The sequence below is a fragment of the Ciconia boyciana genome, chromosome 5 (assembly GCF_034638445.1).
Source record: "Ciconia boyciana chromosome 5, ASM3463844v1, whole genome shotgun sequence".
NCBI lineage: Eukaryota > Metazoa > Chordata > Aves > Ciconiiformes > Ciconiidae > Ciconia > Ciconia boyciana.
In genome coordinates, this window is record NC_132938.1 from 27,262,339 (window position 1) to 27,276,032 (window position 13,694).

The window sequence follows — 13,694 nt, forward strand, 5'->3', positions numbered from 1 at the left end:
ATATAAACAAGTACCTTTCGCTCATCTTTCAAACACTTATGAGTGGAGATTTTTAGGATTTGGCTTTAAAAAGGCCTTGTGAAAAATTTTTCTTCCCTGTTTCTAGAAACTTCTATGCTTACCCTTAGGCTCAAGAGCATCCGTTTGAGCTAGGGCTACTCACACGACCCAAGTTCGCTTGTCTCTGCACGACAGGGGTTTCTTCCCTTGCGTAAAGAGGAGAAAAGAGTGTTCCCGGGTGGTGTTGTTTAAGCATACCTTGATGCCTGCTTCGCTTTCGAAAGGAGCGGACCGCTGCCAGGTACCGTGCTGACCCCCGCGCGTTTTTGCGAGGCCCCGCTCACCCCCAGCAGCGGGAGGAGATGCCCGAGGGGCGTCGGGGGCTGCCCCGCTCCTGGGGAGCAGCCCCGCGCCCCGGGAGCAGCCCCGCGCCCCGGGGCAGGCGGGCGAGGGTCTGGGCGGGGGAGCAAAGCCTTTTCCCGCCGCGGGGGCCTGGAGGCTCTCAGGTGCTTCGTACAAGAACGTTAATTAACGTTAAGGTGCTTAATGCAACAGCCGCAACCAGCAGCTCGCCGGGTGCAGGGGCAACTCCGTGCCCTCCAGGAGCCGCACGCGGGGTGGGGGGATCGGCTGCTCCCCCAAAGCCGGGGGGGCCTCGCCACCGTCCCGCCGCCCCCTCCCCGTGGCAGCGCCGCCTGCGATGCGATGCGGTGCTCGCGGCGGGGAGGCGGCGGCGCGGGCATTGCATGGGCTGAAGGCAAAGCGGCTTCGCCCGTCTGTTTTATTTTTAGCTGGCAGCTCAGCTCAGCGCAGCGCAGCTCCGCCGGCGGGGCGGGCGGGGCGGCAGGCGAGGGAGGACCGAGCCGGCAGGGCGGGCGGGCGGACGGACGGGGCACCGGCGGAGAGGTTACCGCAGGCGAGCTGCAGCCAGCCGGGCTGCAGAGCGCCGCCGCCCCCGGCCCCCGCCCCGGCGGCTGCGAGGCAGGCAGCGGCCTCCGGCGTCCGCCCGCTGCGGCCGCGGCTCACCTCGGGCTGGCGGCGCGGTGCCTGGCTGCTCCCCCGCCGCAGCGCGCCGGGGCCCTGCAGATGGCCAGTCCCGGGCTGGAGCTGGGAGAGGTTCAGCCTCCCCCCGAGCCCCCCCAGCCTGAGCTGGCTTTCACCGAGGCTCAGAAGTGGATCGAGGTAAGACCGCGGCGTGGCAGGGGTGCGGGCGCCTGACCCCCACCGGGGCGACCCGGCGTCCTTCCCCGCCTCGTCGCGGGGTCCGCAGGCGTTTTATTCCAGGCCGAGCGCCGTTCCGGCCCCCCCGCCGCCCTCCCGCGCTTCTGCTCGCTGCGGGGAAAGCGGCCGGGGCCCGCCGAGCCGCTGCTCAGCCCCCGCGCAGCGTGCGCGCCTTCGGACGGACCCCTCCCCCGCGCGCATCTCTTCCAAACTTAATCTCTTAATCGCATTTCCCCTCCCCGCCCCCGGGGCTGGGATGAACGGGGCGGCTGTAAACAGGAGCCGCGCAGGTGCGCGGAGGCGCGGAGCGGGCGCGGGCGCGTCCCCCAGCGGGGCTCCCCGCCGCGGCGTCCCGGGGGTGGCGAGTGCCCCCCACCCTGCTGGGGAAGCCTCCGGCCCTGCGCCCTTCCAGCTCCCCTCGCCCGCGGGTGGTGGCCGCGGCCGCGCAGGTAACGCGCCGCAGTGCGCGGAGGGCCGGGCCGGGCCGGGTCGGGTCGGGTCCGCTGCGGGGGGGGCAGCGCCCGGGGGGCCTGGGGCAGCTCGTCCCGCGGGGGAGCCCCCGGCAGTCCTGCAGCCCCTCTTGCCGTCGCTCAGCAGAGCCAAGGAGAGACGTTCAGTCTGGCTCTTCAGGCAGGGCAGAAAAATAGATCTGCCTGCTGTTTGCTCATGCCATAAAATGCAAAGACAGGCAGGTGGCGGGTGAAATTTAATAGTTAAATATTTTGGCATGTAACAATAGAGACACTTTAAATAGCTCCTCGTCTGATTGCCGGTATAGAACACGTGTGAAGGTGGTATAAACCCAGATACTAGGGTAACAGCTCCCTTCAGCTGCAGGCTTTGAATTTAATTTGCAGCTTTTAGTAAGCCTCGGTGGATTCTGTTTTCCGACAGTGGTTAGGCAAACTCCTGTTAAAATTGTTGTGACTTTAAGATTCCCTGAAGCCCTGGGAATTTCAGACTAATGGTTCACTCCAATATCAGCCGGAAAGGTAATGCTGTGTCAGACTTCAGGGAATTGGCAGTGGCACAGTAAGCCGGCTGGTGTAGGACCAGAGGCAGAAGAACAATGAGGAATGTGAAAAGAAGGGCTTCTGTGCCAAGGAAAGGTGGGTATGCAGCCTGGAAAAGTGAAGTGTATACAAATACTGATTTTCTTGGGAAGATGAATACGGTGGCTTCTATAGAGCCTTCTTTATAGTACAGGACCAAGAGAGAGGCACATGACTCTGTCATACGTATGGTACATAAAATACCTTGTGACCGTGAGTTCTGCTGACCGCTAATGAAGCCAAGAACTCAATGGCGAAGCAATTCTCTGTAGGTAATGAAGCTGCCAGCAGTCTCTCCAGGCATGATAATAATTAAGGGACTGTAAGTCTTCTGTATAAGAGCAGAAACTTGTGGGTCAGGTGGAAACTTCCCTCTTGGGCAGTTTATTCCGCAGTTCACCATGACGAGAGGTCTTGCGCCTGTTCTTGTGCGACCCAGGGCCTGGTGAGCAGAGCAGAAGGGCTCTTAACTCCTTGTGCCTTCCATGCAGGCCCGAGAGGTCCATGTGTATGAAGGAAGCTGTCTTTAGCTTCTTGTGCTTCCTCCTTCAGTTTTTTAATCTGCTGGATGCATGAATGACAAAGCTCTAATGTGCTGTTACTACTGCCACCGTCCTCTTGCCCGCAGGAGTGTGTCGGGAGCCTGGAGCTTCGCCATGGCTGTGGTGCGAGAGGGAAGCATCTGCCTTTCCAGCAATGCCCAGAGTGGATGCTCCTACTAAGAGAAAGGAGGAAAAAGCTGCCAATGAAGCAAATGTGGTTTAATTTGTCTAACGCATTATATTTCCTTTCAATCCCAGTTTGGCTTAAGCTCTGGAGCATTAGAGTTGTTATCTCTTCCAAAAATCTGGTCAGCATTCACTGTTCTAAATCTGGATGATTTGGGCTGGGTGAATTATGCAGAACTCGACGTGTTAGTCCAAAGTTATTGAAAAGCAATGTCAATCTTAAAAAGAAATAAAATAAAAAAATCGAGGAATGTTATGGGTATCAACATTCAGTGTGCCAAGCCCTATTGATTTGGGTGAAAACCAGAAATAGGGGTCATGCTGTGTCTGGCTACTAGACCCATCTGCTTCAGCTGGCTTTGTAATTGTCTCCCACCAATTTATTCTTCGGCCTAGAGACTTTAGCAAATGTCCAGTGTGTTGTGTCTTCCAGATCGCTTCTGACCATTTAAAATGACATCTCTCTCAAACGAAAATAAAAGAAACCATTATGGTTGCAAGCAGGGCTGGAGGGCCTCCCTAGTATGGAGAAGACAGGCTAGTGAGGATGTTAGTGATGTGAGACAGCTTAAAACCTGTCTTAGGCTGTAAAATAGTGCCACACAAGGAAATTAAAGCAGAAATGGACAGATTGAAAACTCTGAGCTTGCTGTGCATTTTTATTTATAACGATTAAATTGTGTGACTTGCTAGTTGGATTCTCATCTGGTTTAAATCCTCGTGTGAGTGCTGTCGCCATTGTGCAGCGCTGACAGGAATCCACCCTGTGGTCTGCAGTGCATTTCTCCTCTGGTGGGGCTGGAAAGGGAGGCTGTCCTCTTATTACAGATGGGGAGCCAAGGCACGGAGTGATGAATGTCTACATCTGCAAGGATCGAGGTATCTGCAAGGATCGAGGTACTTCCCTTCCTCTGGTCCAAGGGTCTTAGAGGTCTTGTCTTTACTCGTTGGGTCTGTGCCCTTTCACCAGAGCAGGTCTTCTGGGTGCCGGAAGTCTTCTTTTTCCTCTGCCAGCGTTACTTTAATCTGGACACTGCAGGATAGGGGAGTCTAAGTTGCACTGAAGTTTGGGTGGATCCTCGTAATAATCCTCTTGTCTCTCCCTGGGGCTCTGAACCACTAGCACTAAGGTGTTCCCCCGAGCAGGGAAAAGGGCCAGAGCTCCGACTCTTACTGCAAAGGCTGCTTATATATTTAATAGTTTATGTGTTGTAAGAGAGTATTTTGAGTGGTGATAGATTTGGTGTCATCTGTATGTTGCAGAAGGCGGGAATTTTGCAATTCTGCGGACTTCCTGCTTTGATCACAAGGCACTTTGGGTAGGAAACCGGAGTTCAGCCTTGCACACGTATATAATTTTGCATAAATATCAACCGTACTTCCCTCTGTGTAACAGTAAACCAGTCCTATTGTTTTAGTTTAGCTTGGCATGTGCTACTTAAGTGAAGAATGCCCTCTTATTGATAAAATGAACCATATTAGTAGCACTACGAGGAATTAAAATAAAGGCATGGAGTGAAAAACCATCTGAGAGAGCTACATCAATCTGCATTATTAAAGGTGCGGTATCTCATTTCAATTAGTGCATCTCAGTTTCACTGAAAGAATATATCAGCCTTGTAAAGCCTAGTAGGTTACTATAGCAAAATAACAAATCTAATTTAATCTAATGGCCTGTAATTTTAAAATGTCAAGGCTCCCTACATGTGTGTTTAAACTAGAATAACTGATGGTTGAAAGAACATCTGTATAAACAGAGTTATTGTTGCTGCAAAGATTCGTAAGAGAGTAATACAGTAATAAGGTTGCATTTAATACCGGTGTGAGTCCTAAGGGTATTGTTATCTCCTCATTGCACCTCCTAGCCTTGCCTCATTAATATGCTCTCTCTTCATTGTTGAGACTTGGTTCAATTAGGGATGGCTTTTCCAAAGACGTATATTCCTTAGAAACTTTGCCAGCTGATAAGAATGCTTCCTTTATGGTTGTATGGTAATAATAAGTCGTGTTTTTCTGTCCCCTATGGTCAGCGCTTGACTTTGCTGTTCCCTCTAGATGTGTATAGGCTAAAACCCATGAACTTCTCATCAGTCTGCTACTTTTCTCCTGTATACATATTCCCTTTGAGAATTCTCTTGTTAAGGAGAAATTTGTCAGCCAGAGCTGTTTGTTGGGTGTGGGGGTTATTTTCTTTTCTCCTTCTAGCAGAACACTTACCTCCGTTAGATTTCCGTATTGAAGGTGGCAGTTTTGGGTTGGTAGCAATGGGATTGTTTCTTGGAGAAGTGGTGGGGCCAGGTCTATTTCTAAGTAATTCTGGGTATGTCACATCATACAGCAGAATGGGCACGCCACTTCTGCACCACCGTCTCTGTGAAAGAGTATGAGGGGTATAAAACCAGGAAAGTGACTCAGGCAAATAAACTTCATGTGACTGTCTTGTGCCAGGAGTCTGGACACAAGGTTTCTTTAGGGTATCTATCCTTCCTGCGGATGAAGTGCGAGAAAGCTGAGGCTTATGGCTCCCATTGCAAAAATATAACTTCAAAGGAGGTGAAGGTAGTTAATTGACAAAATCTTGTGTACTTTGTGAAGGGACTTGATTGGAAAAATCTGTTGTGGGGGTCTGGAACTTGAGGAACACACAAGTTTGTTTATATGACCTTCAAAATGTAGAATGACACTAAGTGGAGTGCCCTGACTTGGAGGAACACCAGAGATAAAGCTCTTTTGATGAAAAGTATTGATTAAGCTAACTGATTCACAGATTATAGGAGTAACCTGTGTCCCACAGGAATGTTTCTATTTCCAAATATGTGTAGACATCTACTTTTCCTTTGCTTTGAAGCTGATTTTAAGATCCTTGAGTAGGGACTCTAGTTCCGCTGGACATTGGTACAGTTCCTAGAATGGTGGTGCCTCTAGCCAGACTGGGACCTTCGGGTGCCACTGCAGTCTTGCCGTTACTTGGATAGGAATGGATCAAATCCAACATTTTCTCCAGTGAGCAGTTCCAGAGAAGTCAGTCCAGCTGCCTATGACAGTATTTGAATACAACCATTTAAGTGTAGAATGATGCATTAAGCTTTAAGACTGCATGGTTTTATTAATCAAATATTGTAGGAAAGTTGTTGAATTAGCCTACAAGCAGTGCCTACAGTTCAAATTTCTCAGTGTTTAGCCTTTCTTTCTTTTTTTCTTTTTTTTCTTTCTGCTGGAAGAGTGTCTTACCTATATACTTTACATAATGTATTAGGAATGAATTTATTAAAGTGAGCAAGTGTATTATCAGACTAGAAGAAACCTATGTGAATGGCTTCCACAAGTTGTCTGATTTGTGGACAGCTGAAGTTAGGCCAGATGAATCTTTCCCACAGTGTCTGTAGGGCAACCATGAAGAGTCAAAAGGTGTGTGGCTGGCTTCTGGTCCTAGATGGGTGTGAATGCAGAATAACTTTACTGTGGTTATAGTGACTGGACTTGGAGGTGAATTCTTCACTGCTATCTCTACATCTCCTCCTGGGCAGTGTTTAGGGACTGCAGACAGGGCAGATGGGATGCTCTTCATTCTGTCTAAGTTAGTCATTCAGTGGAATGGAAACCAAATTGATTTAAAGAGGGTAGAAGAACCCGCCCAAACTCTCTGACCCTGTCAGACTACCACCTTCTAGAAATTTTTTCCTCTCCCAGTTGCCTGGCAGCCAACCTCCTGTCCTGTACGCGTAGACCCGATTCCCTTGTCATGGGATCTGTTTAAGCCATGTTACAAGTAGTGCTTGGCACGGGGGTGAGAATAAGCAGAACAGCAATACTATTGATAAAGGGATAATGTCAGGAAATGCAGGACTGAGCTGTTAATTGTCTTAAAACTGAATTAATTTCTCCTTTAAGTACTAAAATTTTAAAATAGGTAAAAGATCTGCCCTTACCACCAGCGTCTGGAATGCCATTACGCAATTGGTGGTGAAGATCAGTTAACGCAGCTATGTAACCTCATTGCACTTGTTCTGCTAGTGTTAACTACATTTTTAAAAATTATTATTTTTTTAAGGAAAGTAGTAGTCCTCTAGAAAGGAAGGTGGAATCTTTTCCCAAGTATGGAGGATAAATAGCAGATGGATGCAGCAGAATTGTTTTCTAGCTTCTAAAATGTGTGGGCCGATCTGGGAAGTGTTGTTCTACAACAGGTTATGAAAACTGTATTACTTTTTGTTTGGAAACGCGACCAGTCTAGAAGCTTTTCATCCATACGCTTTTGCGTATTGGTTCTCTGCAGGCATCCCAACAAGAACAGTTTTGGAACAATGTTACAGAAAAAGCAAGATTTATAGGGGTGAAAGTGTCATTTAAAAGGGCAGCTGCATAGGGGGGAAGGTATGAACATTTTGGCATGCAGACCCTGAAGATCTAAGCTTTCCCTCCGTCTCCTTCCAATATATAATTTAAAGAAGAAAGTGCTGTTTTTCCTTGCCCCGCTCAGTCCCTTAGATCACAATGACTACAATGGCTACTACGGCACCAATAACATAACATCAAAATTGATAGCTGAGACTTCTCCCAGCTATGTTAATCGCTGTCTCAGGTGAAAGGGCTGCAGTGCGTGTCCTCGAGACAGCCTTGAAGAATGTGAAGAACTATAACACACCCCAGCATAAAATGAAAAAAACCCTGCCTATTGCTGCCTTTTATTTTATAAACGGAATAAATGTACTCCCTGTACCTGGGAGAGGGTGGGGAGTGACTGCTGGGGCAGCAGCTCCGCTGGAAAGGACCTGGGGGACCTGCGGGACGACGGGCTCGGCACGAGTCTGCCGTGTCCTGGCAGCAGGAGAGGTTAGCCCTGGGTGGTTACTCTGGAGCAGGTGGATTGAGGGACATGGTTGGTCCCTTCTGCTTGGCACTTGCTGGGCCGCACCTGGAATACTGCATCCAGTTTTGGGGCCCGAGTGCGGGAGGGGTGTTGGTAAGCTGGAGGGAGCTGAGCAGAGAGCCCCCAGGCTGGCTGGGGCTGGAGGGCTTGCCCGGAGAGACAGGCTGATGGAGCCGGGCCTCTTCGGGAGAGGTGGCTTTGTGGGGACACGGCAGCAGCCTCCCAGCACCTGTGGGCAGGTTTTTGAGAAGACAGAGCCAGGCACTTCACAGAGGTATGTGGCAGGAGGGTGAGGTACTGGTCATAAACTAAAATAGGGACAGTTATGACTTGGCATAAGGAGGAGTTTCTTCACCACAAGGCCGGTTGAGCGTTGATGCAGGTTGCCCGGAGAGGCTGGGAGATCGCCATCCCTGGAGATTTCATGCCCAACTGGGCAAAGTTGGAAACAGCCTGGTCAGACCTGAGACCTGCCCTTGCATGGAGCAGGAGGTTGGACTAGAGGCCCTCCGAGGTCCCTACCAACCTGAATTACTCTGTGCATCTATGACTTCTTGATAGTGGGTGAGTGAACATCACTTAATTTTATTTTTAATGCTACTTTATTGGTTGCCTATATTATCGTAGTGCTTAAGAGCCTGTTCACATGAACAAGATCCTTCTCTATACAAAAGCAAAACTCCTATCGCTTATGGCAGGTATTTTCAGGGTATGCGACTGAGTTTCCTTTGTAGAAACTCCTCAAGGCAGTGTAAAATGTGTTTGGCTTCCAATCTAACTATTTTTGCTAAACCTGTTTCATTTTAGAAAACTGTAAATACAAGTGCTTGGTGGCTTTTTTTTTTTTTGTTATTTAATTCATTGTGCACTGCTGTAATTGACCAATAAGGAATTAAAATTATTTCCCTTGCTTTTCAGATCTTGAGAAGATGATGTGCAAGCTTAATTCTTGAGAATTCAGATGCTAAATCCTTAAGAAGTTTTTTGTTTGTGGTATTAGTTGGTTACAAGAATCCTCTACCTTGATAGTCACTCTGCTCAGTTCTAGTATAACTTGCTACTGTTAACTAGGTTTTTTTTATTGTATGTGTGTATATATAATGATTACTGCTAGTAATCCCTACCTTAGCAGAATGGCTAGCTTAACAACAGAGTTAATAATAGAACTTGCATCTGATGTTAAAATTGACTTAAAATAGTCTAGTGACTTCTTGGTTGGTGAGGAAAGGAGAAAATCTGCTTCATTTGCCCATTTGAAGAGAAACCCTATTTTGCTGGTTTCTGCTGTTTTGAGGTCTCATGCCTAGTATCAAAGACAGCTTGATTTTGAAACCAACTTTGACAAGCTAAGATTTTGAAAAATACTACTGCTGTGGCTTCTTGGCTCCGGCATCATCGTCAGTGATTCACAGAGCACTTCGCAGGCTAAGGAGCAGTGTGGTGGAGGCAGGGGAAGCAATTCTTTAATTCTGCTTTGTACGGCTGAATGAGTAAGGTAAGAGGGAAATGCTCTTCATTAATCTCTCCTTCACAGAATTTTCTCCACTATGCTCGTTCATGCTGGAAATAAGACAGGGATTTTTGCACTATGTGATCCCACAGTGAGTTTCAGGAACACCATGAAGGGAAAAATTCAATGTGATGTCTTTTCCCTATATTATTCCAACCTCCAAAATCTCCTTACCTCCATCTGACCTTTCCATGGGCTTCAGAAGAATCCTAGCCCTCCTGTTATCTACAAGCTATAGGGAAAGTGGCTGCACGTACTCTATGTAGTGCAAAAAGCAGGAGTCCTCATCCTGAGACTGTAAATACATTCCCTATTGTTTCCTTTCCTGTAGGCGTTGGTAGATCTCGGTACAGAATTGCAATTGTGAGCAATCAAGTCTCTGGCTGGATTACAGTATCATTTAAAAGATAAATTAGGCGGTTACCTGCCTTCTGTTTCTCAGATCATACATTGCTGTGATTCAGATTTTTCTCACCAACAGTGAGGAGCTGAAATCTGTAAAAAGATTAATATACAAGAGTTCCCAAAATTTACTTTAGATCTGATACATTCAGCAAAAGTGCAGGTCAAGGGCTTTAACATACGGTATGGATAATGCCTGATAGCACTGCATCATGTGAAGCCCCATACACAGGATAGGACTCTTGGAAGGAGTTGTGAACTGAAGATGAAGAAAAGTGTATCTTCCAGTATTGGAACTTTTCATTTCCAGAGTAGCAGAAAAAAGCTCCAAGTGACCTTTCCACTAAAACCAGAAGGCCAAGAAACTCCGATGAATTTGTACTTCAGGAGCAGGCCGCAGACTGGCACAAATACTTGTAACCTTTGCTCCGACTTGAGAAGCACAGTCTTGCTTTTGCGTAAGCAGAGGCTGATGCCCATAAATAACTGATTTCAAGGGGGAGCAGAATGGTTGCATGGCTACAGAGGACAGGGGGCTGAGGTTAAAATCTCTTTGTGGTGCTTTGCTTTGCAAGCATTGCTTTCCATGGAATGCCCAGAGCTACGTTATGCTGTTGTATCACAGCAGAAGATTGGCTCCGGTGGAATTTAGAGATCTTCCTACAACATCTTAAAACAAGTGTAACCCCCAAATCCAAACCTATCACTTCAGCGTTCAATAGCATATAAATATTATAATAAATTGTGGAAGTCATAATGATTTAATTTCTTGACTATGTCATGCGTGTTTTATACCTGACGTGGGTGTATTGGGTACTCCCCTCCGTCTCCCCCGAAAACAAACTCTGAAAACCCTTCATCCAAATGCCTACTTTACTAATCTAGAAAATTCTTAAATAAGAGATTTTTCTTCAGTCTGCTGTCAGAGAAAGGAAGCCTCAGTGTCTGAGGAAAAGCACTGAAGTCTTCCCCCCTTTTTTTGCATAATTATTTGTTTTAAGTATTATTAACTGCTTGCCTTTGTTAACAATTTTTCTTACATTTTCCAATTTTTTTTCCAATTTAAAAAGGAGCCACGGTGTGTTAGCTAAAGCCTGCTAAAGCCTGGCAGTGAGCATTTTCTGACTGGGTTTGGGGAAGGGGAGGGAGGAATGAGGAGAGGCAGAAGTGACCGCCTCATCTCTGTCAGGCCAGCGTGGGCAGGGATGCCCAGTGTGCCAGGGCATTCAGCACCGAATCCCTTGGCTGTGTTTCCATGCGATTGTTGTGATTCACTTCAGTGGGCTAACTTGCATGTATTGTTGCAACAAAAACAACTCTGGAAATGTTCTTTCAGTCCAGAAGCGTAACTGTAAATATGTAATCTAAACAGAAAAAAAATGACAGCAACTTTTAAGTGTTTTTTCTGTTTATCGTTTTCCTGATTCTGATGAATTGGCTTTTTAAAGTTGTGGTTTGGGAAAAGGGAAGTCCTGATTTGGGAGCATGCATGTGTGGTGTCTGTCTTCTGCCAGTGTTTGGATCAATTAAAGATAGCCAAGAAAAGAAACTGTTTTCCAGAAAAAAGCATGCTGGCAAGAAAAAGGAGGTGTCAGAATCGGTGAGTCATAAAGGTGACTCTCCTGAATTGAAAGAAATTATATAAAAGCTTAGCCTAACATCCTACCCCTCCCAAAACCAATTTTTATTTCGACAAGGGGGCCTTCAGTTTTGGAATAACATGAAAAAACTCATAAATCAACAAAGTTCAAGCGACTCAAATGATCCTTTATTAGAAACAGCTTGCCTTTTCTAAAGAGAAGCAAAAATACCCTCAAAACATTTTAATTATGAACATGCAGATCTTCAATCTTGCTGGGGCCTTATTTTCTCCTTCCCTCAGATCAGTGCCTCTCCACCCATGCCGCTCCTCTGCCGAGGGTGCTGGCCCGATGGGTGCTTTCTGTCAAGATGGGTGCTTCTGCCTGCTGGAGGTACAGGCTGTCGGCAATGGTATGTTTTTCCCTCCGGACAGCCCAGGCACGCGGCCACTTCTGAAAGTGGAGGTGGTGGCTGTTGTGTTGCAGTTCCTGGCATCCAGAGCCTCTTAGATTGGCACAGCGCAGCTGAGAGCTCAGATATTCCCTGTGAGGAGATGAGCGTAAAGGGAGCAGGGTGTTAAAAATAAAGCTGGTGAAGCTGCAGAGTAATTTCACCTCCCTTGCTTATCTTTCAATGATTATTTTCTCCCGGGAAGCAGTCCCCAGTTAGATTTGCAGAGGTTCACTTGGTATGGGTGCTCTTCAAAGACAAACATCAAACTGGATTTATTCCAGCCTCACATATGAAGGATGCACTGCAGCTGGTGCTAGAGCCTTCTCAGAGTATCCTAAACAAAAAGATCCATACTTTCACTTAAAAACGCATCTCAGTAACAAATGCTTTGCTACTTCATTTGTTTCCCTCATTTTGCTTCTTGTGAGTAGCTTCAGGGGAGAAAGTAAGAAAAGGTGTTGTAGATAGCTGTGCGATAACTTGATGAAAATTCACAGGGGTAGCTCTGAGGTGACATTCCAGTAAGATTTAATAGAAAATTTGTCTACCAGTGCTTGTGGGATTTTATCCATTAATTTCCATTCATTGTAGTTTGGTAGTGTCTCTGATGTAGCACTGCTGAATAATAGTTTTAATTCTTTAATTCTTATTTTTGGATTTCAACCAAGACTCTTGAGCGCACATTCTGGTTGTAGGCAGATCTGGTATTTGTGGTTTTTCCACCCCCCTCAATATTTGTTAGTTTTTCAGTGCAGCGCTTAATTCTCCAGTGCCATACTGGGTTTTCTTTTTCATTTTAGAATTGTGTGGAGAAAACTTGCATTTCAGCTTCCCACATTAAGGGCCTTGAAATCAATAGATCAAAGCCAGAGCAGGCTTCTTGGAAGTGGTGCAATCTCAAACTGTGTTGAAAGCTTTTGTCTTCTGCCTTTTTCCTGTCTCTTGGTATCTCCCAAGAGAAGGAAGAGTGTAAGGGGGATCTCTGTGTAGGGAAAGGGGAGTATCCCGTCACTGTGTGCTTGGGGTGCAGGGCTACGTGACTAGGAGGAGCTGACTTCCAGAAGTAGCAGTGGTGGCAGCCTTTTTACAGGATGGGGAGCTCCAGTATGAAGCATCAAAGTGACAGTTCCCTGCAGCTCGAAGTGGGCTCCAGTACTCCCAGTAAATAGGTGCTGTTGGAAAAAGTGCTGGTGGAGAAGAGGCTGTCAGTGTTAGCTATGGGCAGTGAACATTTTCCAGTGTGCGCAATCTCAACCAGGTTGAAGTTTTCTTTTAGGATTGGGAGGAAAAGCTAGGGGTCTCATACACCAAAAGGTGTGGAGAGAGCAAAACTTAAGCTCCTATTTTTGTATTTGGTGGGGAGGAGGAGCGCTTTAGACTTAAAACTGCAACTGCATGCAAGGTGTGAGTGGTTGGTGAAGCAGGTGTGATAGAGTCAACAAGGTTGAGATGCCTGCGCATGTCAAAAACTCCTGCTGGTACTCTGTGTTTACTTTGAGGAGAAGCTTTCATTTCTTCAACAAAAAGCAAGTTGGAAAAATGGCTCTCCTACAATGTAGGAAGCTTCTGGCAAGGCGAGAAGGTCACTCCAACTGTGTACACTCATATACCGTGTTGTCCAGAGGTGTATAGCAGATTTCCTTAGGACAATGGCATGAGACGGAAGGACCTGCTGTCTGACAATTCCTCCACAACCAATTGCGTTTATGGATTGCCATGGAAGTGTCTTATAAATGGCTGAGCTCGAAGCAGTATTTGTTGGCCTGTGCACTTGTTCTGCTCCTCAGAGCTGTGATTTCTTCCTGTCAGAAGTCTAATGAGGCTGTTGGAGGGAAAGAGTGCATTTGGGAATTTCTAGAGTGTGGTAACTATGGCTC

At 47.0% G+C, this 13,694-nt stretch overlaps 1 protein-coding gene across 3 annotated transcripts in view; it reads left to right on the forward strand.

Annotated features, from left to right (window-relative positions):
- Nucleotides 1-854: 854 nt before the first annotated feature.
- The window catches only part of LIMCH1 (LIM and calponin homology domains 1), a 183,276-nt gene continuing 170,436 nt past the window's right edge, over nucleotides 855-13,694 (forward strand). Inside the window, exon 1 of one of the 3 annotated variants that reach the window (XM_072861281.1) lies at nucleotides 855-1,182. In XM_072861281.1, the coding sequence (XP_072717382.1) occupies nucleotides 1,087-1,182 (96 nt within the window). In that variant the 5' untranslated portion in view covers nucleotides 855-1,086. The remainder of the gene's footprint in view (nucleotides 1,183-13,694) is intronic. The other 2 variants (XM_072861279.1, XM_072861280.1) reach the window with 2 other exon arrangements.